Source organism: Triturus cristatus, chromosome 10 (genome assembly GCF_964204655.1).
Source record: "Triturus cristatus chromosome 10, aTriCri1.1, whole genome shotgun sequence".
In the NCBI taxonomy this organism is placed as follows: domain Eukaryota; kingdom Metazoa; phylum Chordata; class Amphibia; order Caudata; family Salamandridae; genus Triturus; species Triturus cristatus.
Window position 1 is genome coordinate 943,025,810 of NC_140593.1, and position 26,665 is coordinate 943,052,474.

Genomic DNA, 26,665 nt, shown 5'->3' on the forward strand with positions numbered 1-26,665 from the left:
TAAAAGAAAAACCAGAAACTCATTAAAACAAGATAAAGGCATGCACGTAGCCAAGCCACTTCAAAGACGAACACGGGCAATGCAGCTGCCAGCAGCTTAGCACCCAGCAAAGGCAAAGCAGGAACGTCAGCACAAACAAACGGTGGCGAGGAGGTGGTTCAACATATAACAATGTCGACTTTGGAGCAGGAGAACAGGGTTCGAGACTCTCAGCATGGGCTGTATCATTTAATTATAATTAAATAAACCGAGATCTCGTGCATATTAAATATAAATAAATAAACAGTGTCAGGTGAGGGCAGGAAGCTGCCAGATGTGGAAATGCCAGCAGCAAAGAAAAAAAGTAGTCCCTAATTAAAAAGATAACAGCCAGCAGTGTAAATTAACTGTAGTTGGTCCATGCTGCTTCCTCCAGAAACGGAAGAAAACGGAAGTGACATATGGGACCACCCACCAACAATAAGCGAGATGAGAACAGCAATGCCAGATTCCACCAATGGCAAGCAACAAAACAAAGACAAATGCAATGGCTGGAGTTTCACTAGTAATACTGATTACTTGATGCCTCGTAGAGGCAGCTGTGCTGACCTATGCGAGATCTAAAAATTGGATATGTCCAACCCTTGATCAAAAACCATCAGATGACCTTAACCACCACAAGACCTTCCTCCACATCACTGTCATTCCACTTGTAGCTAAAGTAATGGAAAACAGTGTTGTCTCTCAAACAAAGGAATGCCTGGATGCAATACATTTCCATCACACTTCTGTAGGGTTAAAGCACTAACACCTCAGTGCTAACAGAGGTTAATGATGCCCTCAATTTTTTAATGAAAATTAAAACTCCCTTTTATCCTTTGATACTCTGAACCATGTCATCCTCATATACACACTAAAACATAGGTTCAGGCTGAATGAGATAAGACTACAACCATTCAAATCCTACTGTTGAAAGATGATCCAATGTGTGAAGATTAAAGAATCTGTCTCCAGTCCTCTCCCCATCAGTTGTGGCACCCCTAGTATTAAACACATAAATTGAGGCAATTGGATCATTGCTTACATATGTAGGGATAAGCTAATCCTCTTTATGTGGATGACATTCATTTCTGAAATGAAGTGCCCTTTTACTCTGACCATTCAATGGGCGAATGACCAACATACCTGATTTGAAATATTGTGTGACATGAATATCATGTAAAATAAATTGTGAATACCAAAATATAGTGGAACAGAATACCTAAGAGAAGAGTATAATTTTGTTGGTATATAATATCGTTTTGGAGAAATATTGTTGTGTTTAACATCATATACTTTAATATAGTTGTGATAAATATTGCTTTTTTAATTCATTTAATATATTATATTAGCATATCAATTTGAAGTGCTAATGTTGTTAGCATAATTGTTATAACTTTATTAAAACTTAGTTTGCAATTTTCAATGTATATATTTTTTTAATGTAATTGGTAACTTATAATCGAGTAGTGCATTGTTGGGTTTGTAGGGGAATAGGTCGGTAAGTTGATTAAATTCGAATACATTTTGGTTTATTGTCATTTTTTATTTTACTTATTATAGCACATAATGTTATTTTTTTATATTGATAACTAAATATGTAAGTGATGATTTAGTTTGCAAATTGTTTATTTGTTTTTTTATTTGTTTAGGTTTTGTTCAATTGTGTTTTTGTTTTAGTGTTTAAACATATGATAGTAATTTATATTTTTTTGTAGTGGGTTGTTGGGTTTTTAGGGGAACAAGATGTGAGAATCTATATGTTCATTTAGTTTTTATTGCAAATAAAGTTTTTGAATTGAGTTATAATTCTTACATTATTCATAATTTATTTAGGATTATTATTTTTTTCCTACTTTATTTCAGTTTAATTCATTAATATAATCTATATTTACATTTTTAAATTGTTGTTACTTATCTACATTTTAATAGTGAGTTTTGGGTTTGTAGGGAAATAAGACACAAAGTTATTGAAATTATAAGTTTTTTTAAACAAATTTGTAATCCTAAATATAATTTGATTAAGAATGATTTAGATTTGTATTCTTCATTTATTGTATAAATGATTTGCATTGTTTTATTCATTTGTGATGTTTTGTTACTTTTTGAATTTTTTTATTTAAACTTTATTTTTTTAGTTTGCATTTAACAAACAAACATGCAAGCACATAGCTAGTACATCATTTCGTTTGTCATATCAATAACATTATATACATTTCGTAAGGGTAAGACCATCGACCATTTCTAGTTTGGTACATCATCTTCATATATTGACAAGAGGCACTTGGAATATGCTTTACAGGTAAGTAAATCATCTTATGCAGACAGGTATTCAGATTATAACCCACATTACTGGACAGCAAAGAAAGCGCGTCAGACCAGAGCAGTGCCCGCCAACAATTGCCAGGATGGTTATAGTTCGCTGCAAAGTCCGCTGGGGTCGACCGTGGCATGGTATACATACATCATCTCTACATTAGTAGTGTTTGCATTGATCTTAGCCTCATGACCAATCTTACGTGTTCTCAGGTGTGATTTCTTGTGGATGGGCAAGGAGGTACATTTTCAAAGGGTCCCAGATATCTTTAGGGCGAGATCTCAGGGGGAGTAACTCTGCAAAATTAAGCAACTGTTCTCGATAGTATATCAAGTCCTTGATCTAGTTCTTAAACTTGGGGGCCCTGCCCCGACCCCTACGGCACGCAATTCGGCGCTTCGCCATCAGCAGCGCAAGTGTAACATATCTACGGGACTGTTTATTCACTGTGCAGTATATCCCAGCAAAGCCTGCACTGGGGAGGACGCCAGCGTCAGCGATGTCATCTGCTCTAGCGCCGCAAAGACCCCACGCCAGTATAATTCCACTTCTGGGCAGGACCAGGCCAAATGAAGAAAGTCAGCGTTATGCCCGCCACATCTATCACATCTATCATTAGCTCTCAGCTTGTACTTATACAGTTTAGTTGGCGTATAATAATACAAATGATGCAAACATTAAAAATGAATAATCCTTCACCTACTGCTAGCTGACACTTTTTCTAATTGTAAGCAGCAAAAGGACCATTGCTCATCAGCGATAGCAACTCCCAGCTCTCTCTACCCAGTGTGCACGAGCAGGGCATTGCTCCATCTGCCGTTGAGTGTGAATGGTATGATATAGTGTAGAGACAGCATGTGCAGGGGACATGGCTTGTAGCATCTTATGTAGCGGTGATAATGTAGTAGGTTCCGATGGATATGTCGGTGTGATATCTTTGATACCCTGCTGAAGCTGTACATAGAGAAACACATCTAACGGTGTGGCTGCAGTGTGGCAAAACATCTGGTCTAGTGTGCGGAATTTACCATTAGGATATAAGTCCCCCCCAGCATTGTGTATTGGCTTTTATCATGGTTTTTCTGAGTCCAGTTTCCTGGAGTAATTGCAGTCGTGGATGATATACTAGTGGTACCAAAGGGGAGTAGAGCATGGGGGCCTGTAGGATCTTTGCTATTCTATGCCATGCAGTAACTGTGCATGTCACTGTTGTAGCCTCCTTCTCACGGGGCTGGGGCGGGTTATGCAGCATGCCTTCCAAGGGAACCGGGTCTGACAGCCACTGCTCCACAGCTACCTGTGGCATGTACTTGGGTGGGTGGAACCAGTAATAGGCATAGTGGGCCTGAGCACTTATATAATATAGTTCCATATGCAGGACATCAAATCCCCCTTGAGCATATGGCCGTGTGAGAATATCCCATTGCAAGCTCGGTTGTTTACATCCCCACGTCAATCGAATCAGTTCGGACCTCAGAGCGGTGAAGAAGTGATGTCCCGGGTGATATGGTATGTTCAAGAACAGGTAAAATAGTTTTGGGAGGATCACCATTTTAATTAGTGAGGTTTGACCCGCCATTGAAAGAGACAGTGAGATCCAGCGTGTTACACATTTAGTGATGTTGTCCAACACCCTACCATAGTTCAGATGCAAGAGCTGTTCTCTGTCCTTGGTGACGTGTATACCTAAGTATTTGACGTCTGAGGTGCACCATTCTATAGGGTAATCAATCAGAAACTGCACTGCAGCAACAGTAAGCGGAAATATTTGTGATTTCCCCCAATTGAGTTGGATCCCCGAGAGTCGACCAAAGATGATAAATTCATGCAGGACGGGATTTAAATTTTGTTGTGGATCTCTAATGTATAGCGTGATGACATCTGCATAAAGCGAGATGAGTATATGTCGCAGGGGACATCATAGTGCCTTATACTAATGATGTTGCAGTAACTTCGCTGCAAGCGGTTCAATCGCTAAGGCGAACAATACCGGCGATAGGGGGCAGCCCTGCCGAGTACCTCTAGTGATTGGAAAAGCCTGAGATATCTGCCCATTAATCAGAACTTTAGCAGTCGGGAGCTGATAGAGGAGTCTTACCCAAGATAAAAAACCAATAGGCATCCCCATGTGCTGTAATATTCCCAGTAAGTAATACCACTTTACAGAATCGAACGCTTTTGTAGCGTCCAAAAATATCGCCGCTAGCGCCAGGCTATCATTCACGTTGTGCAATATAGAGAAGAGTGTGCATAGATCATGGGATGTAGCCCGCCCAGGTATACAACCTGCTTAGTCTGGAAGGACCAATTTGTCCATCAGCAGTGCCAGCCTGTTGGCTATCACTTTAGCCAGAATTTTAGCATCATTGTTGATGAGGGACAGTGGCCTGTAAGAGCCGCATTGATCTGCGGCCTTCCCTGGTTTGAGTAAGGAAGAGATAAGTGCTTCCCTCATGGAGAGTGGGAGTGTGCCACTTTTGTGGGCTTCCTCATAGACTGTCTTAAGGATCGGTGCCAGTTGGTCAATGTATGTTTTATAGAAGTCTATCGGGAGTCCATCCAATCCCGGGGCTTTTCCGGACTTAATTTGCGTGATGGCCTCGCGGATCTCATCCAGTTCTAATGGAGCCACTAGAAACTCTCTTTGGGAATCCCCCAGCCAGCCTAATGCCACATCTTCGAGGTAATCCGCAAGAGAAAATGGACCTTGCCTACTGGAGGAGTATAGGGTGGTGTAATATGTAGTGAAGGCGGTCAATGTAGCTGAAGTATCTCTGTGTCTCATTCCATCTGCATCTGTTATTTCTAGCACCTTAGTGGAGAAGCGAGGGCAATGGATCGCCTCAGCCAGAGCCCTGCCAGTCCGCTCAACTTCTCCGTAACGGCGAGCCACAAAAAACTTGCCAATGAAATGAGTCTCTCTGTCTGCTGTGTCCCTATATTGTTATGTTATGTTATAATATTTATAAAGCGCCACAGCTGCCCCAGCGAAGAGGTGTCCTGGCGCTAACTGCAGATAGAGACAAACGGGGGTGAGGCAGGGCGGTCTACAACAGAGGGAAAAGGTGTGATTTAACTGTCTTCCGGAAAACTAGGTAGTTGTTCAAGCTGCGGATCTGTACAGGAAGCGAGTTCCAGAGTTGTGCCGCCAAAGTGCAAAATGAGCATCCCCCAACGCACGCCCTCCTTACTCGGGGGACCACTACCAAGTTTTGCCCCAAGGAACGGAGTTGGCGTGTCGGTACGTATGGCAGCAACAAATTATCCATCATTCCTGGAGTGGCAGATTTCAGGATCTTAAAGGCAAGCAGAGAGCCTTAAACTAAATCCGCCTGGCCACCGGCAACCAGTGAAATCGGCAAATAGCATCCGACACAGGACAGGCTCTACGGAGACCAAGGAGGGTTCTGGCAGCCGCCTCTTGGACCCTCTGAAGTCTCACAATTTCAGCCTTGTTAGACCCTAGATATAGCGAGTTGGCATAATCCAGCCTCAATAAGATCGAGGCCTGGATGATCATTTGCCGTGTTGGTGCATCTAAAAAACACAATTAGGGTTTGAGCCTTCGCAGTAGCCCAAAGCATGTCCCAGCCACCTTCTTTACTTGAACTTGAAAATTGAGGGCCGAGTCCATCCAAACCCCCAAATTCTTCACTACCTCCTTGGGTTTCGGGCCACCAGTGCTCGCTCCAAAGCACGGGGTCGTCCCTACCACCAACACCTCCGACTTGTTGGCATTAAGCTGGAGGCAGTTGGCTGTCATCCATCCGACGACGGCCACGAGATCACTCCAAAACTTGGGAGCACCACACGTGGGGTCTTCCGATAGTGCCACTACCAACTGTGTATCGTCGACGTAGGAGATCATAGTCAGGCGTCTACTCTTGGCTACCAATGCCAGGGGTTGGACGTACAGGTTAAACAGCAGTGGGCTCAAGGGGTAGCCCTGGGCCACCCCTTGTTTGATGGTATGAACTCCAAAGCTAAATGGGGGGGTCGTCACCTGAAATGTCCTCCCTGCGAGAAACGAAGAGAGCCAATCAAGAGCGGGCCCACTATGCCTAACTGCCCCAGACGTCGTAACAAGATGGAATGAGAAACTGTGTCAAATGCCGCGCTAAGGTCCAGTAATATCAGCACCAAAGTGCGCTCACCATCTAGTGCAGTCTGAAGATGTTCGGTCACAGCCAGAAGCGCTGACTCTGTGCTGTGGCCCGGATGGAAGCCATTCTGGGAGGGGTCTAAGATGTTGTTGGTGTTCAGGAAATCTGTTGATAAGGAATTGATGTATGCCTCGGTGATCTTAGACGCCCATGGCAGGAGGGAAATGGGGTGGAAATTCTCTGGCTTAGATGCATCCAGGGTGGGTTTTTTGAGCAGAGGTACCACCTTGGTTTGCTTCCATTCCCTGGGAACTACCACCGTGGCGAGAGACCTATTAATCACCTGGCCCAGAGGTGCCAAAAACACTGGCAGGATTTTCCTGAATTGATTGGGCTTGAGAGGGTCAGCTGGAGAGCCGGATTTGATTTTGCTGCACAGTAGAAGCAGCTGCTCTTGAGAAATTGGGGCAAAGGCTGCTAGGGTGCGGGTAGAGCAGGGAGTAGGTCCAGCCCATATGCCCATTTGGACCGGCGGAAAAGACTTATAGATATTTTCCACCTTCCTAATGAAGAAGGTGGCCAGGTCTTCACACTGCTGATCTGACGTCATTTGGGGTGCTGTAGAGGAATTTTGGGATTTAAGGTCTGTGAGTATGTAAAAGATACTCTTCACCGGATTGCAACTCTCTCGAATTTTCTGTGCATAGAAAGCTGCCCGTTCAGATTGAATGGCCCTATGGTAGCTTTTAATAGCAGCCCGATAATTCCCCTTTGCAACTGAGTCGCAGTCTCGTCTCCAGATTCGCTCTAGCCTTTTACATGCCTTGCGCATAGTCCCCAGTTTGTCACGCACTAGATTTAGATTTGTGGTTCTTAGACCACTTGGCAGGGATTAGCGCATCCAGGGGCTGGAGAATCCAGTCACAAAGCATTGTATTGGCAGCCTCCGGGTCAGCTGGCAAACTGGGAGTATCAGTGGAGTGAAGGACACCAAGTTGATCCCACTTTAGTTTGTGCCAAGGGCGCTTAAGAGAGGATTTCTGGCCCATTTTCTGGAGGGGTGTGACACCCTGGAGGGACATGGAGACAAGGTAGTGGTCGGTCCAACACATTTGGAGGGGGGTGTGAACTGTGAGAGAGGATAGGTTAGTGAAGACCGTATCCATGTCCAAAGGATTATCTAGGTGTAGAGTAAGATCCCCGATAATGATGAAATTAGCAGCACTCACAGAGTGGGAGCTAACTACCTCAATGAATGCAGTCCTAAAGTTTTTGGACGGCCCAGGTGGCCGATATACTAGAAGCCCTGACATGGTGTATTTGGGAATGAAGGAGACTGTTGGACTTGGCCCTTTTTGCAGGGTCATCCCTGAACTTTTTGCCTTCCTCCTGTATTTTCTCTGACCTGCTTTTGTTGGTTTTATGACTCTGGGCACTTTAACACTACTGATCAGTGCTAAAGTGCATATGCTCTCTATGTTAAATTGATGTATTGATTAGTGACTCCATGATTGGCTGGTTTGGTTTACTTGTCAGACCCTAGTACAGTGCACTGCGTGTGACCAGGGCTTGTAAATCAAATACTGCTGGTGGGCTTGCAGCACTGATTGTGTCACCCACAGAAGCAGCCTGTAAAGTGTGTCTCAGGTCTGCCATTGCAGAGCCTGTGTGCAGTCTGGTGCTGCCACATAGACTGGCAAGTGCACCCACTTGCCAGCCCCTAAACTTTCCCTTTTCTGCATATTAGTCACCCCTATGGTAGGCCCAAGGGCAGGGTGCATTGTAGGTAAAAGGTAGGACATGCCCTGATGTGTGTGGCATGTCATGATAGTGAATTACAGCCATTTTCGTATTTCACTATTGCAAGGCTACCTGTTCCTCATAGGCCAGAATTGGCAGTTTGATTATAACATCTTAGAATCCTAACTGACTCAGGGAACATGGTAGAAATTCGAGTTTAGTATGCCTGAACTCAGAATGATAAAAGGCATCTTTTAGTGAAGTTGGTTTTAACATTCTAGGTTTGAAAATACCACTTTTAGAAAGTAGGTATTTTCTTGCATAAACTATCCAAGCCTGACTCTGCCAGGTTGTGTATTCCTTGTCTGGAGTTTGTGTGACAGGGGCTGGGGGATTCCAGGAGACAGGGTGAGTCAGCACAGGGCTGAATACAGAGATCTGCATGTAGATGGGTGGGAGGAGTTGCACCTGGGACCTGAATAGGGCAGTGCCTTCCCTCCACAATGCTGGCTCCACCTCGTGTGGTGCGTCTGATGTCCCTGACCTACACTGTGAAAGGAAAGACGGAGTCATGTAAACGAAGTGATCCTGGACTGACCAGAACTGGTTTGGACTAGGCAAAGGCCTCTCTGCCTTCAGAGAACAAAGAGAAACTGTGTATAAAAAGGGGGACCCAGACCCCAGAATTTTAGATCACTTTTGGGAAACAAGAAGAAACCTTTGCTGAGGAGAGGAACCAGAGAGACTGAGGAGAGACTATCCCTAAGCTTGAGGGATTGGCCTGCAGTGGTTGCCTAACTGCCAAAGAAAGGAGAGAGGAACTTTGTGTGTACTTTCATCAAAGTGTGAAGGATCTCCAAGGGATTGAGAAAGAGCTTGCCTCCTGCTGATGTCTGAGGGACAACAGACTTCAACCACCAGCTCCCCAAGAGTTCTTTGGAAGTGCCTGCAGTTGTGTTGGGCTTTCTGAGGGACTGCGTGTCGCAAGGAGCTGGAAGTGCGACTCATGAAGAAGAAGCGTGTCACAGCCACAGCTGCTGTCGTCGCATCACTGAACAAGGGTGTTGCCGCTGTAGTTGTCGCATCGCATTGCAGAAGTGTCCTGCATCACCGGAGAAGCGTGTCAACGCCGCAGCCACTGTCGTCATATCACTGAACAAGGGTGTCGCCGCTGTAGCTGTCGCATCGCAGAAGCGTCTCGCATCACCGGAGAGAAGTGTCGCCGCCGCAGCCGCTGTCGTCGCATCACTGAACAAGGGTGTTGCCGCTGCAGTTGTCGCATCGCCTCGCCGAAGCGCCTCGCATCACCGGAGAAGCATTTCACAGGGCCTGTTGCGGCTCAGAAGAATCGTTGAGTCGCCGCACGGCCGTCGTACGTGCACGCATCGTGTCGCATCAAGAAGAAGCCATCCTTGTTTCATTGCATCGGATCTTCATCGCATCATGGCGTTGCGGGCCGCATCGCCAAGGAAGTGCGGTAAGAAACCGACGTATCACCGTTCCTGCGTATAAGGAACCAACGCATCACCTTCCCTGCAACACTTTTGTTGTATAGTGTTACTCATCCAAAGGTACATTGAACTCAAAGTGTCGCATTTCAACATCTAAAGAGAACTAAGCTATTTCTACCATTTTAAGTACAGTATTATGGATTTTTGTTGTTTGTGGTCTTGTGTTAAGTCTATATAAAAAAGACTTATTTTTGATATAAAACCTGTGTGGTGTCCATCTGTAGTGTTGTCACTGAGTTACTGTCTGTGTTCACAAATGCTTTACACACTACCTCTGAGATAAGCCTGCCTTCTCATGCCAACCTACCAAAGGTGTGAGCAGGGGTTATTTTAGGAGTGTACCCCTTACCCTGACTAGAAGCAAGGGTCCCTATTTGGTCAAAGGTACCGACCTCTGCCAACTAGAGACCCCCAGTTCTAACAGAGACCCTGAAATGCGCTCACTCACAATCAACCACAGTCTCTTTCTCCAGTATGCAAGGATAGCAGGATTTAAAGATGACTGCAATGCCTCCACCTCTAGTCACTCTGTTAATGGTCAGAATGCTATAGCCTTCAGGCAAGTGATCTTGCAGCAGATCATAGATGTCGGCTGAGTGTTTGACTAGAGAGAGGCAGTTAAGGCTGAGGATTTTAATCTTATCCCTGGGTGGGGGAGGGGGCATGCATACAGGCATCGTGGCCCAGGAGTCAAAACCACAATGTTTACAGCAAAAGGGGCCCTCAGGCAACCCGCAGGAAGGTTGTTCGCAAAAGCTTACCAATTTTCTGATCGCTAGCAGGTCACTACAGGTGTATGTCAGCAAACACCTCGTGAAATTGGCAGCATCTCTGGCGTCTGGCGACAATCGTGTGCGGACGGGCACAGACAGGCTTGCCTTTGGCGTGCCTTCGATGTGCTGCCGGCGCGCCCGCTGCGCGTGTCCACTGCGTTTCTGCGCCATTGCCTCCTTTCGGTGGACCGGGGAGAAGTTGCCGGAGAGGTCACCAGTCAAAAAATGAACGTATTTAAAAAACCCACAGTGTAGCAAAACCGGGTTTGTGCAAGATACACTAGTGCCCCATGAAATAAAACTTAATGTAGCGCAATTTAAAACAGTTAATATGTCACAGTAAAACCCACAAAGTTAAAAACAGCGAGCTGCCTCAGAACCTCATCAGCGCTACTGCATAGGAATCAACTGCACTTCCGCGTCATCGCCTCCTTTTGGATTGGCCAACCGGTCCGATTACAGGCGACTAGACCGCCTCCCTCCAAGATTGATGAAGAAGCACAGCCCGCCGCAAATGAGTATTCGGCGTGGTAAAACTCCATCCACTCAATGGCTGTAGTGGACCGGGGAGAAGTTGACGAGTATTCAGTGAGTTTCTCTCTGAAGTCTTTTTGTGCCTGCCCATCAGCTCCAGTAGCCGGAACTGCCTCTAGTTGTTTAAGATCCCTCTCTAACCTCTGCAATGTACCTCGGATATCCCGTAAAACCCTAAAGCCTTTCGAAATGCAAAATCCCCGGACAGTGACCTTAAAGCCTCCCACACCGTTGCAAGGCAATCTACTGAGCTTATGTTGCGTTGGAAAAAATCTGTAATTTCCTGCTCCAATTCGGTTCTAAAAACTGTATCCAGCAGAACAGTGGGTAGTAACCTCCAGCTTCTAGGCAGTCCCTCTTCACCTGGTACGCTCAACGCAATGCGAACAGGGGAATGATTGGAGTAGGTCCTTGCTAGATGCTCTGCTGTAACAAGCAATGGGCCTAAACCCTTGGAAATCAAAAAATAATCCAGTCTAGCCCAGGATGCGTGTGATGCAGTGAAATGTGTGCCTGCAGTCAGATGCGGATGGACATGTCGCCATGTGTCTATCAGGAAATTATCCCACATAATGTCCCGTATAATCTAATGTGTGCGAGTGTAGTGGTGCGGGCCAGGATTCGATCTGTCCAACTCCGGAGTTATAACAGAGTTAAAATATCCTCCCCATATGATGTGGGTTGAGCCTATTTCCAGAATTTTGCCCCACAATTTGGCAAATAAATCAGGGTTGTGTACATTAGGGCCGTAACAACAGACCAGGATGGTGGATGTGGTGCCCAATCTCCCCTAAACCATGCAATAACGGCCTTCGTGGTCGTGGGCTGTGCCGCTAGGAGTAAAAGGATCATGTATTTTAATCATTATGGCTGTCCCTCTGGAGTATGATGAGTATGAGGGGAATTCCCTGTGTGCTGACCATTTAGAAGCAAAAGAGAATAAATGTCTTGGATCGAGGTGGATTTGCTGTAGCATCACTATTTGGACCTTGTGTCCGTCCAAATAGGGTAAGATTTGTCTGCACTTGCGCGAATCCCTTAGTCCTCTAACATTCCAAGTTAAGAGATGCAGCCCCGCACCAGAGCACGAGCTTGCCATGTGTACAAGTGTGTTTCTATACATGAATCGGTATATGGCCTACTTCTGGAAATATCGCAAAATACATACAACAACAATCCAATATGTGTCGCTGTGTCCTGAAGTACAGCGATCTTTAAAGACCCACCCCCCTCCCCCACCCACTGAAGCATCCCAAACATGCCAGAATGAACTTTCCCACCCTCACCCAAATCACTCAATGCAGCAACAACAACAGAGATTATGATCGGTAAAAGAAATAGGGGGAACACCCTGAGGGGGACTCCTAGGTGCAGGCACGACTGACTCCCATCCCACCGGCTTACAGGGCAACCAGATGTCAGTAATCACTTGTCAGGGGAAGGGGTGCCCAGAGAGGTTATACCAATAGTCCCAAGAAAGAACTTATCTGATTGTATTGTCTCGATGGCCTGTTCGTGCCAGACATGTAGTGCAGTGTTCTAATGTACCCGCAGTGAGCCATGTCAAGAGTTCATAGCCGGGAGGCATGTGGCAGGTGGTCAAAGCGGCTGCCAAACTGGACTCAAAGAATGTCATTCCTTTTCCGGTGATGCGGACCACGTTGCAGAGTCAGACAAACTGCACGTTGTGCTGGGCCGCTTAATGCATCGTAGAAAGTCATCCACCTGCTGTGTGTTTGTAAAGAAGTGCTGCTTGCCCTGGTGGGTCACTCTCAATTTGGCCGGATATATTAAGGTGTAGTCAACTTGTGCCTGTCGCAGCTTCTGCTTTGCCGAAGTAAACTTGCGCCTTGTCTCTCGGATGGCAGCTGTAAAGTCCGGTTACAGGGTAAAGGTGTTTCCTTCAAATGTGAGTTGCCGTTTGTCTCGGGATACCTTGAGGACCACATTGCGGTCCCGGTAATTAAGCAGCCACGCAAAAATTGGGTGGGGCGGGCTCCCGGGTGGAGGACGGGGGCCGAGAGAGTGATGTGGGCGCTCATTGATAAACTGGGAGGATAAGGAGTCCGCGCCAATGACTTCGCGCAGGAACTTCTCGATATAGTCTTACATCCGCCCCGTGTTGGTGCTGTCTGGAATTCCAATGACGCGAATGTTATTGCGACGGCTGCACGCTTCAAGGTCTTCATTTTTTGCAGCAATAACTCGAAGCAATTTGTCCATTTGCGCCACCTGTGTTTGCAGAGTGGATGTGCTATCCTACGTGTCCGAGATGCAGCGCTCGGCCTCTGTGATGCGTTCATCATGTTGTTCTATTTTGCGCACAATAGTGTCCATTTTACATTCTATGGAGGCAAGACTCTGCCTCATGGCCAGCAATAGCTCTTTAACATCTTCCTCCTGTCCTGGTGCTGTATTATCTGTACGGGCCTCTCTTGCCTGATCAGGATCATCCTGCTGCGAGCGGGTGACTTTTATGGTTTCAAAGGACAGTTGACTCTGCCTTGCATCTGGTTTACGCATGATGTAGGGCACAGGGCTCTCCATTTCAGGCATGATTATAAATGGCTGGGTCAGGCAGGAAGTTCTCCAATACAAAGGGGGAGACAATAGCTTGCCGTTTTACAAGCAGCGTGAGACAGTCAAAAAGAGGGCCCTGCATTGATCGCTGGAGAGTACCACAGGTATCTGGGATATAGCGCTATATAAGCTGCACCACAGCAGTTCAGCGGCCGATCCCCTCGTGGACAAATGCTGTAGAGTCCCCTACAAATGGTTTGACCAATTCTGGATTGTTGCTGGTATATGACACCCCGCACTAGGTGAGAAAGGTCATAGGGCAGATCTGCGCTACTGTAATGCGTGCCTTCTCACCAGTTGCTGACAGTCCGTATGAATACTCCCTGGATCCCCCTATGGCACCAGTCGCCGCTAATGCAGGAGGGAAGGTCAGCTGCATAGCGGTAATCAGCCCGGAGCCTCTCCGGGCCCACCCCAATGCCAAAGTCTGCAGTCTGATGGCCACGGGGGTCACAGGACAGCAAGCGCCACATGCGCACCAGGCACCAGCACACTCTCCTTTCCGTTATCCGAGAGGCATGAGTTGGAGGTCACCAACACCGGTATTTCCATCAGAGGGGGCTCTGAGTATGTTTGGTCCAGCAGATATGTGGCCTTGCCGCTTCCCGAGTGCCTTGTAAGCGGTGCGTCATATGTCATCCAGCCCGGGAACAGCAGTACACCCCATGGGCCGCCCCCCCTGTCTCCAGCAGCGGTACGGCACCGCAGGGGTATAGTTATGGGGCCAAAAAGACTCACATGGCACAGTCCTTCATCCGTAGTGGTGCTCTGTGGGCCGGAGAATGCGGGCGACATGCAGCGAGATCTCTCAGTCGGTCCCAGTGCCAGTCTTGAAGGTGGGACAGGGGTATCAGCACCTTGCCAGAGCTGACCCTTCCTCACAGTCTGCAGCGATATAATGCAATGCGGGTGGTAGACCCAACGTGTGCCCACTGCCTACTTTTATTAGTGCCGAGGGGAGCGGCTACAATGCGCTCGCGGCCTGGACTCCACGTGGGCACCGCGGGTGTTGCGTACCGCGTCTCGCCCTGCACCAGCTCCACAGCCTCACTCTGTACTCGCGGCTCCGGGCAGCAGGACAGATCTCAGCTTTCAGGAATGGCGTATGAATCCAAAAATAGCTCCTCACATCATCGGAGTTACAGGCGCCACTCGGACATAGTAGGAACTGGCTTTGGAGTTCCTTGGGCAGGATAAATAACAAATACATTCTCTGGGCTGCAGGAGCCTCACGGCAGTGCGGCCATTTTGCCCGTGCGCCACCTAGCGCCCCATATTTTGTTACATTTTTAATATTAATATTTATAAATGTACTTTTGAATTTATTTCTCATTTTGTTGTTTAATACAAGTAATATTTTCAATTAAATACTTTTATGCTCATTTTTTCTTTGGGGCTTTGAAGTTTTTTTGGTCATAGGGAAGGAACTTACCTAAATTGTATTTAAATACATGTTTTATTTTAAATTATTTTGTATTTTTTTGTGTTTATAAGTTACATTGTATTTTTTGTTTAAAATATGATTTAATATGATTTTATGACTTATTGCTGTTAGGTATTTCAATTTTTTCTAGAAAATATACATAAGTTGGAATTGGTATATGTAATCCTTAAGACATGTAATACTTTCCCTAATTTTACAAACATTGAAAGGGGGAATAGTAAATGTAACTCCTCCAAACAATTTCTGACCTGTAATTAAACTGGAGTGGGAAGTCTCATACTTTCCCTATTGTTGCTTAGACAGGAGGGGGGATAGTGAAATTCACCCCTCCAAAGTCCCTACTGTTGCTTAGGCTGGTATGGGAATAGTAAATCTATCCCCTCCAAAGTCCAAAACTTTCCTTACTCCTTTTTAGACTGGAGTGATAATAGTAAATCTAATCCCTCAAAAATCAAACACTTTCCCTACTGTTGTTTAAAGTGGATTGGTAATAGTAAAATTGACCCTCTGCAGTCCAGGAGTGTTCGGGCTGTTGCTTAGACAGGAGTGGTAATGGTAAATCTAATGATTGCCAAGTCTAACACCTTCCCTACTGTTGTGTAAATTGGAGTGGGAATTAAAATCAACTTCCTCTGAACTCCTACAGTTTTCCTTATGTAGGGTACAGTGGATTTAGGACATTTTACAATTTTAACATTGTTTTTTATTTAACTTTTTGAGTTTGTAATGTTTGTAATGTTTTTAAATTGTTAAAATGTGGGTATTATGTCTCTTTAAAAAGTGCATGTGTAAAAACGTTCTTTATTTAGGGTACATTATAAAATAAAACTACTTTAAATGTTTATTTAAATATTTAGATCATCTTACATATTTTTGTTGGTTGTACATATGTTTTCTAATATTCACTTTATACTATTGTTAGTATTTCAAATTATGTGTATTAAAAAAATGTTTATTGTTGGAAACTTTTGATGTGTGTGTATATATAGTATATCTATCTATATCTATATCTATATCTATATCTATATCTATATATATATATATAGTATATATATTTAGTGTATATATATATATATACTATATATATATATATTCACTAAAAAACAAATGTTAAAGTAACATTATAGTTAAGTGTAATAAAAATATGAGATTTGGATTTTGAAAAAACATTAGAAACTCACTAAGTAAACCAAAGGTTAAAGTAATGTTAAAGTTAGGTGAATTTCTTAGTCACAGCATTAATGTTTCGAACAAAAAAAAAGAGAAATTGAGCAGTTATATTTAGCAACACTAACAATAACTTGCACCCCTGCCATGTGTTGTTTACTATCTTACCTATGACATCACTCATGAAATCGCAAATGACATAATTGAAGCCATCATTGATGACATCATCCAAGCTTCGTTTTCCTGCATATTGCTGTATCAATTACTATGGTATGATAGATGCCTGACAGTAAGTACAAAATAGCTCAGGAGAATATCAGGTATCATTAGTGCCATCTCCGATATTACTCCCTTAGTTGTAGAAAGCAAGAATTATGTGCAACATTGGCCCTATATCATGCACTCTACAGGGAGCAGAGTTCACATTAACAATGCACCACAGATATATGGGAAACTCTCATTGAGTATGGTGTTGAATTTGCATACAAGTGTTCACCGAAAGCCAAGTTCCTAGAAATGGTGGATGTCAGTTCCAAAACAAATGCCCTACTACAGACAGCTTTCATCTCTATCAAAATCCTGTCACTCACCGACCCTACATTGAGAAATGAAGTTGATATTGGTAAACAGTGTGTACTCTATTGAGAGAGTTTAATCTATACCACACTGTTTGCAAACAGTGAAACTCTCATGAGAAATACTCCAAAGAGTATTAAAAAGAATCTACTGAAAACAGTGTACACTCTACGCCACATTTATAAAAAAGACACCATTTGCTATAAAACCAAGATATGAAGGTGCTAAAGCTCATACTCCCTGCACCTTTCATACTGTTGTGAAAATTGTACAAATAGCCTATCCTCTAAAGCAAGACAAGCATATGTACATAGGTTAGTACCTGGTGTACACAGTCTTCTATATTAGGTAGAAATTGTCATGCTGACACGATTCTCCCTAATAAGTCAAGGCTGCTTACAGAAGTTAGTATCTACTACTTAGAATCGTTCTTCTGTTGGAAACCTTTTCAGCAGACCCAAAAAACCTGTGTGGAATGTAATGAACGCAAGCCAACTGTCACTGGCACATGGAGTTACACTTGAATGCAAAGATTTATAGAGTGTTCAATACCTTTACACATCTACGGTGCTATGGTGCATTAGGAGCACATTTACACCCATTAACTGGACCCAGGCAGTACACAATAAGGTAGAGAAATAATATGGAACTTATCTGCCACTATGTAAACTATAAAACAATCTAACACACTCATTGGATGATGTCATCAGTAATGTCATCAATGATGTAATTTGAGATGTCATCAGTGATGTCATGAATGATGTCACAGAACATGTCATGAGTGATGTCTTATCCAAGGTCATAAGCAGTGATGTCTGGGGTGCAAGTTATCGTTAGGGCTGCTAACAAAAACCACTGAATTTCTATGCTTCATTTAGTTCAAAATGTTAACGTTGTCACTGAGAAATTCACCTAACTATAATGTTACTTTAACCTTTGTTTTTTTCCGTGAGGTTATATACATTCACTAAAAAAACATAGGTTACCAGGGACGTTATTGTAAGTTTCAGAATTTACACATACAAAATGATTGAATTCAGCAGTTATAGATAGAGTTATATCAAGAAACCATAATTCATGCCCTTAGGTAAGTATAACTCGCGACACCACCATGTGCAATTTTCTCATCAAGAATTTCACTGCAAATTTTGCAGGTATATTATCAATGATGTCATTGAAGATGTCATTAATGATGTAATATCTGGGGCAATTAGCAGTGCATGGTGATGGCGTGAATTATAGAACCTTAGGGCAAGAGTCATGGTTTCTTAATATAACCCCACCACCAGGCCTAGGGGGTCAGGGTATTCCTACCCTGCCCTCTTCTTTTTTGTGTCATGTATTCTTAGGACTCAGATGAGTCCTATCCCGAGATGGCTTCCAATACTGCCTGGGTAAAGTTTTGGCAGCTAATCAGATCCCAGCATGAGATCTGTCGGATCTGCGGACCCTCCACATCCCTAGATATCTATAAATATGTTTTCTTTAATAACTCGAAAACTACTGAATGGATTTACACTAAACTCGGTATGTAGTCGTGCCTAAAATCCCATCGGGAAATTGCATGGGGATAACATGTTTTTGGACCCCCCTTTTCTCGGCCCCCACTTGATGGATCACCCCAAGTCTTTCCATGCAGAACTAGGAAAAGTCGGGCACTTTTTGTGGCAATTTTCTGAAGATTTGTCAAACAGTGCCAAAGTTACTATTAAACTATTCATTCAACATTATAATAATTTAACTAGTTACTTTAAAGTCTATATTTATGAAAAAATATATATTATTAACTGTTTCTGGTTGATATTCTCTTAACATTTTTTAAATTATAATTTGGTTATTCACACAATATTTTTGACAGGATATTAGTTTCTCTTGTTATTTTTAAGGGTGGGCGTAGTTCGCGAAGTAGCACTTCGCGAAGCTACGCAAAGTGAAGTTCGCACTACGCGAGCTACGCGTAGCACTTCGCGAACTGCGTAGTAACATGTTCGCACTGTGCAAGATGATGTTTTCAATGATTGCACAGTGCGGACAAGCAACCGGCACTGTGCAATCATTGAAAATGGCATCTTGCACAGTGCGAGCTGTAGTTTTCTGCTGCTCGAGTAGATTTTTACTCGAGCGGCAGCTTTCTCAACGCGAACTGGTAGTTTCTCATCGCGAGCGGTCGCGAGCATACGCGACCTCTCGCAATGAGAAACCTGACCTCCTCGCGTTGGGAATCTCGCCGGGAGGTTTATTTTCCATGCTCGCGATTGCGAACAAGGAAAAAGTCTCGCCGGGATGTCATTTTGCTTGCTCGCGGTCGCCAACTTGACGTTGAGGACCGCGAGCAAGCAAAAAATTACCGCAGCACTACGCAACACTACGCTACGCGTGTTCGCACTGTGCTACGTGCAGTTCGCGTAGTGCGAAGTAGCGCGAACTTCGCAAACTACGCGAGCGTAGCGTAGTGCTTCGCCCAGGCCTAGTTATTTTTGCCCACGAGATTCTGTCACACAACCCAATCTACTGGCAACCTATTTTATTCACCAAAGTAGAAATGTAGACACCTGAAACAAAATAAACCTAAATCTGAATTGGGATAAATTGATAATGTCAGTCTGGGACATGGCTTTCAGTTACTGAAAGTAGAATCAGCTAAATTGCTGGGCTTCACGGTAGTTAAAAATTAAACATTTCCCTTTGAACTTCACATTTAAAAAAATGGCAAAATGTGCCTTCTTTCAAGTCACACTACTTCAAAGCTGAAACATGTTCTGACTGTTTGAGGATAAAAGCTGCAGTACAATTATTTGGACTCTCGTGTTTAGACTATGGCAATGCAGTCCTGAGTGGATTAAATAAGGTTTGTCACCACTAAATGCTTTCTCCCTTGCTACAGCCCAGTTAGTCTCAAACACTCATAAGTATGATAATATTCCTTTTGGGCTGTACTCCATGAAACAGCTTTCAATTGATGATCAAACTGCTTTTATAAAACAGCTTGCTTAATCTATGTGAACGTACACCCAAATACCACCAATATAAATAACAAAAGGGCCCATTACGATGGCGGGCGGACAAAGTCCGCCGCCACAATAATGGTAAACGGGACCGACTGCCAGAAGTGCGGCGGTCCCGCTGTGCCCATTAGGGTGTGGCAGTTGCATCCCACATATTCAACATTGTGGCGGGCGGTGGTGTAAGCAGCACCCGCCACAATGATGAAAATGCATGTTGTGCATTGTCATGCACAACGTGACAGGCACCACGCGGTGCCTGCCATCTTGTGAATGCCAAGTGCAGCCCCCCACCAACCCCCCACCCCGGGGGCCCGCAACAGGCCCCCAAAGTAAACTCCGCATGCCTTTCCATGGCGGAGTCTCTGCCATGGAAAGGCATTCCACCGCACACATCATAATATGGATGGCTGTGCCTGCAAGGCACCGCCACCATATTATGGGCCTTTTCCACCCGCAGCCAATTGTGAAGATTGCCTGCCGGCAGAAAAGCGGCAGACGGTCTTTCTGTCCGCCGCGGTATCCCCCACCATGCTAATGGGTAAATGGCCATCCAGCGGGGAGTTTTGGCGGGCGGATCGCCACCGCCGGTCGGGTGGTGGCGATCCGCCTGCCATGGTAATAGGCCCCAAAAACTGACCATCTTTAGGTCTCCTGCAAGGTTAGAAGTGAAGAATATTATTGCTCCAGTCAAATGTTTTAGGAAATTATAGTCTACTTCTAACTAGTGCTCTATGGAACTCTCTTACCTTGTTTATAAGACTAACTCACTCCTTAAATTACTTTGAGTGTGCCTTGAAAATTCACCTGCAAAACAGATACTTTGAGCACTCCCTTCCCACTTCATGTGTCACAAATGATACATTTTAAAATGTCTATATCTGTAAAAACATAAGCTCCTGAAATGCTTATTCATTAATGACACCAGTCTAACTATATACAAATTTAAGTGCTTGAAGTATCTTAAATTTGATGCCAAAAAACACAGAACTGAATATTTCGCTCTAAACTGTGATACTTGCCTCGTATTATTATCAATGCCTATCCAATGTCATAGAATGAATGAGGGTGGGATTTATTCATAGCTGATGTATATGTTGAATAAAGCTCTTGAAGTGCTACAAACTAATGAAGTAAATGAAAATCTACATAGATTTGAAGCTGCAGAGTGCCAACATTGAAGATATAATGCAAAAAGTTAACACTATGATGTCTTCTATTTCTCTCATTTCCATGTATTGTCTAAGCTCTGATGTTACTAACATATAGTAGAATACGAACTCCCAAATTTAGTTAACTAATGTTGTTATCCCTACAACGCAAGGCATTGTGGCACCCTCTCAGGCTTTGCGCTTGCCAACATGAAAACATAAAAATAATAATTACAAATTAAAAATGAAGGTTAAAAATATATTATAAAAATTATAAACGTTTTACCAAACGATCTCATGTGCCTTTTTGAAACTTCAGTGGAGTTCAGAAATGAGAAATCAGACTTTCCTCTTAAAATGTCATAAATATCATTCATAAATATTGAAGATGTTTGGATTGAAGATTATAGTTGCAAGTATAATACAGTGAACTTAACCAACCAATCTAAACCATGTTTTCAAGTTTATTAACCTTTACAACATGGAACAAAATGCTGCTTTTCTCTACAATTTAGTATAAAGTTAATACTAATATAGATTTTGTTTTATAACGCTTACTACACTTCTGCAATTGCCAAGCAGGGTACTAATTGATCTTATTTTTGCCCAATTTAGTGGCACACAATTCACCTTTGGAAGGCTGAGAAAGTCTTCCTATGCTTTGAACTAGGGACCTGCTGATCACTGTTTTCATCTAGCAGAGAATGTTTACTCATTGCATTATCCCACAAGTGAGATAGGCAACCAAATATTTTCAGAAACTTCAGAGGCAAAATGAGAATAGAGGGTGCATTGATAGAACAGAGAACTCAATTTGATTATCTTGGCATTAGGAAGCACGGGCGGTCTCCATCAGCATGCACTTTTAATTAGTAGGAAACACAAGTCGACTGCTGGTGGGGCTGTGTCACCCGCCATAAAAATCTATTTAGCCACAGCAGCATTGGCTTCCCTGTATGGAGCAGCGAACTGGGGGAACACAGACGCATCTATATTAACCATCAAGGAGAATATATTTATTAGGCCTCCTCAAGCTTCCAAAAAGCACACAATTGGTGCCGCTAAGATTTTATCTAGCCCTCAATCCCATTCATCTGGTGTTCTCTTTAAGACCACTGCTATATTAGGTGAGGAAATGGACCACCCCGGAATTGACCATCTATAGAGAAGCACTAAGGGATCTGATGAACTCTAACACTACCTTTCACACCCCCTGGTTAAAACATGTTAAAAAGTAGGTTGAATCACTCAATTCAGTACATTTGTGGGCTACACCGGATGAAGGGATCAAAGGTGATAAGCTGCTATTAAACAAAACCTACTGGGAACATGACCTGATCAGAATCTGGGCTGAGCAGAGGGAGAGCTCATTTACAGGGCAATTTCTACTTCATAAATGCTTGCCTAGCTTTGAGCCCTCCATCCAACAGAGGTGAAACAAGTGTATCTACAATTCCGACTCGGGATCCTACGCCTAAGAAGTTTTACAGCTAGATGGTGTAAAACGGATGGTGATCTGGAGAGTTGCCCCTTCTGCCTGCTCCTAAAGGAAACAGAGGTTCACTTCCTGCTATTTTGCCCCAGATATTGCATCCTACGGAAAAAATGGATTTTGGAGTGGTGCAAGCTTAAGGGTGTAAGGCACTATTGGAAGGCAATGTGTATTTAGAAAAGTGACACGAATGAACCTTTAGTATTTGCGGTTGCTCGCTTTTTATGGGGGGCCTGGACAATATGTATGAAAAGTTTAATATCTGCGAAATTGCAATTATCAGAGTTGCTATGTAAATATAAGTCATGGTCTTAAGAACACAGTATCATCAGACACAATTATCCCATGAACTGTTTTTAAGTTGTTCATACTGTATAATATCTTTTTACTACCTTTTAACACTTTTACCCTAGAACAGGATACTTACTGCTGTCGATTAGTATGAAGGGGAGAATATGTTTGTCATTTATTCCAGATTGGTTAGACTGGGTCAAACAACACATTTCATAGTTGTAATTCTTTTCCCAAGGTTCCCCATCATGCCCATCCTATGAATTCAATGATATTAGACTGTGTTTATGCATTTTTTTTCCTCTCTCTGGTGATATTGTTAAAATGTTTTTTTTTACCACCATGATGTATTTACAGCAATTGCACTTTGATGTTCTCTACAACGAAATAAAGTATTTACTTACTTACTTTCACAACTCTTTGCCTTTAAATTTTCTAAAGTTATTTTTCACTTCTTTATAACATTTTACATATAACATTATTGTATTGCCAATAATATATGTTTTCAATTAAAATTGTCACCATTATGTTCCATGTTGATTTTGTGCTTTACTAAATTGAATGCCCTTCCCCTTTACAAATGGTTTAACATCTCAGCTTGGGAATACTTTGGAAACCATTCGGTATTTGGAAGGGGCACCCACAACATGCCCCTCACAAATACCACATCGGTATCTGTTCACAGTCCTAATTTTGAAGTCAGTAAAACTTTACCTAAAAAGGGAGTCATATAGAGTAAATACCTATTTTTATACGTCCTATCAAATGCTCCTATCTTGCAAATTTGGAGCCTTTGCGACTGCAGAATAGGGTCTTACCTCTGACCCTAAATGCATTCTGCTCAGACTCAGCATTTCATCTTTCTGAGGCCAAAGAAAGATTTTCTTTATTGGATAATAACACTGTGGTTGGATTATATAGTTTTCAACAAGGTTGGCTCAATTTTGCATCCACATTTCCAGACTATATGATTGTGCATTGATTAAGCAATGTAAAAACATTTTTCATTGGTCAGTCTTCCCAAATGTCATTGCAAACGTCAGTGTAAAATTCCATGGGACTCAGTGCAGTTTATGTACCATGGCCATGTGAGTTCACAACTGCATCAGCAAAGCTGCAGATTATGTGCTTTGACCAATGCTGTACAGCCATCGTCGGTAAATTTAGCCTATGTGTGCACTATGCAAACAGTATATATTGTGTACAAAATAGCATCTAAGGATACAGATACTGTTTCTGCATCCATCACATGCAATGATTCTTTTTATTTTACATTCCTTTGTTATTGTTTACAGACTGCCTTCTTTGGAACAATCAAGACTGGATATACTATTGGCCACAGCTTATCATTAATTTCCTTGACTGCGGCTATGATCACTTTGTGTCTCTTCAGGTAAGGTTATGAATATTTTGCTGAGAATCACATCTGGATTTGCCTTATCGTTTCTATTCAACATGGTTGGCCTGATTTACCGAGATTTTGCTGTGAGTAGGTGTGACATACTTTTGTAGCAAATTTACATATCAAGGAGGAGTGAGAGGAACATAAAGTCCTACCATTTAACATTTATATTTCACTAACTAAACTCCAAAAGTATGTTAGTCCCAAGTGAGCTATATTATCTCCAGATATGCCAGAATGTCAGCAATTAGTTTAGGACTCTTCCTTTTAAACTAGTTGGACCCTGGCCCAATTTAGTGGCATGCTTCAGCAAAGGGATCAAACAATTAATCAATCTGTATTTGTAAAGCGTTACTAATCACGCGACAGTGGATCCAGGCGCTGGCACGTCCCGGAGGCTCATTCGAACTGCTAGTTATTGAGGGCCCTTCGAAATTCCAGAAGTGAGGTGGTGGTCTGTAGTTGTGTGGGGAGGCTGCACAAGGAATGGGATGAAACATAAAGAAATCAGTGAACATGAGGGAAAAGCAAGAAGGCACACAAAAGATGGGGGAAAAGAAGGAGAAAGCAGTTAGAACAAAGAAAAATCAAGGAGAAGGCACAGAAAAAGCGGGTAGAAATGCAAGGAGAAAGTAGTGACAACGAGGTGAAAAGCGAGTAGAAGGCACAGAAAAAGAAGGGATAAAAACAAGGAGAAAGCTTTAAAAATGAGGGGAAGTCAGAAAAAGACACAAAAATGATTGAAAAAACGAGGAGAAAGCAGCGAAAATGAGTAAAAAGCAAGGAGACGGCATACAAAAGACTGGAAAAAAGCAAGGAGAAATCAGAGAGAACAAGGGAAAATCAAGGAAAAGGCACACAAAAAAGGGGGAAACAGCAAGAAGAAAGCAGTGAAGATGAGGGAAAAGTAAGGAGAAAGCAGTGAAAATGAGGGAAAAGCAAGGGAAGGCACACAGAAAAACAGGACAAAGAGCAGGAGAAAGCAATTAGAATGAGGGAAAAGCAAGGAGAAAGTATTAAAAAAATGGGGGGAAAACCAAGGAGAAGATAGGAGCAGGAGCGATGCAGCAGCACAGGGAGAGCTGGACCTGGGACCTGCTCAATGGTGTCACGCTGCGGCCTCCACTAAGTAGGTCCAGGGAGGAGTGTGGGGTGCTGGGAGGTAGTAGGGGGGCTAGGTGGGAGGCGGGAAATAACAGGCAGCATGGTGAAGTGGCAATGAGGGGAAAAAGAAAGAGGAAAGCATTGAAAATGAGGGAAAAGCAAGGAGAAGGCACACAAAATGCAGACAAAGCAAGAAAAGAGCAATAAAATGTAAAGAAAAGGAAGGAGAATGCACACAAAAAACAGGGGGGAAAGCAGGAGAACGTAGTGAGAATGAGGGAAAAGCAAACAGAAGGCATTCAAAATACAGGGAAAAAAGCAAGGAGAAAGAAGTGAAGACGAGAGAAAAGCAAGACGAAGGCACACAAAAATGGGGTAAAAAAACAAGGAAAAGACAGGAGCAAGAGCTATGCAGCAGCATGGGAGAGCTGAGCCTGGGCCATGGGCTAGGGTCTGTTCCTTACTAGATATAGTCATTTATCCAGCATGGACTCCTGTTTACCTTGCTGCTTTTCTAAGCACAGAACGTTGGTCTAGATTGCAAATGCCTCACAAAAAGTAAAGCCTGGTTATAAGAAACACATAACACATATAAATAATTTCTATAAAATGGGTATCATATCTCACTCCTTGGTAAGGCTATGCTCATTTATCTAGTCATGCCCACCCATATGTGTTAATCTTTGTAAAAAATCATCAACCACCTAGTTCAGGTCAAAGGCCCATCAGCCAACAGTCTCCGAATGAGCTGGTCAATTATAATAAAGAAAAAGTGTGAGGTGGGTCAGAAAGTGCCTCACGTAAGCACCATCCATGGAGCTACTGGTTGGTACTCACCAGTTTGCTCACTCTTTATCATCTGCACTTTCTTGACAGAAAAAGAATGTAACCTAACTCATAAACTAATGCGATGAAAAGGTGTGTAACTAAAGGTGACAATTATCCACCATTTTAGCCCTGTAATGTAAAAAAGAGTGAACTAAACACCCCAGACATTAAAATAGAGATGTGAACATCTATCCCACATATTTTTTATTTTAAACTAGTGTTCACCCTCAATTAAAAAGACAGCATGTATAAACCATTTTAACCTGAATGACCAACACTTTTCATTGCCCTAAAAATTCGCTGCAATTTCATCAGGGCACCGGCACACATCTCCACCTCAAAAAATGCACTGGGCCTGCAGTGGCTGATGAAAAATAAGAGAAGGAAAGATAGTGCCAGAGACAGCAGAAAACACTTATTTAAAAAAACTTGGTATAAGTTAACAGCCTCAAATTTTGACAAGCCTCATGCTCATTTTGAATTTATGATAAAGCATAATTTGTCAAGCCCAGCTTCGCAGGATCTGGTTGCAGCAGAATATGGTCCACCTCCAGATATGACCCACACCCAACCACTAGAAGGAACTGGGTGTGCGAAAGATCAGGCGGGGGAAGGGAAGGGAAGGGACAGCA

General features: G+C 43.3%; 1 protein-coding gene across 3 annotated transcripts in view; it reads left to right on the forward strand.

Annotated features, from left to right (window-relative positions):
• Positions 1-26,665, forward strand: part of VIPR1 (vasoactive intestinal peptide receptor 1) — an 806,458-nt gene that overhangs the window by 470,174 nt on the left and 309,619 nt on the right. For all 3 annotated transcript variants that reach the window (XM_085628778.1, XM_085628776.1, XM_085628779.1), the window contains exon 5: positions 23,995-24,092. In XM_085628778.1, the coding sequence (XP_085484904.1) occupies positions 23,995-24,092 (98 nt within the window). The remainder of the gene's footprint in view (positions 1-23,994; positions 24,093-26,665) is intronic.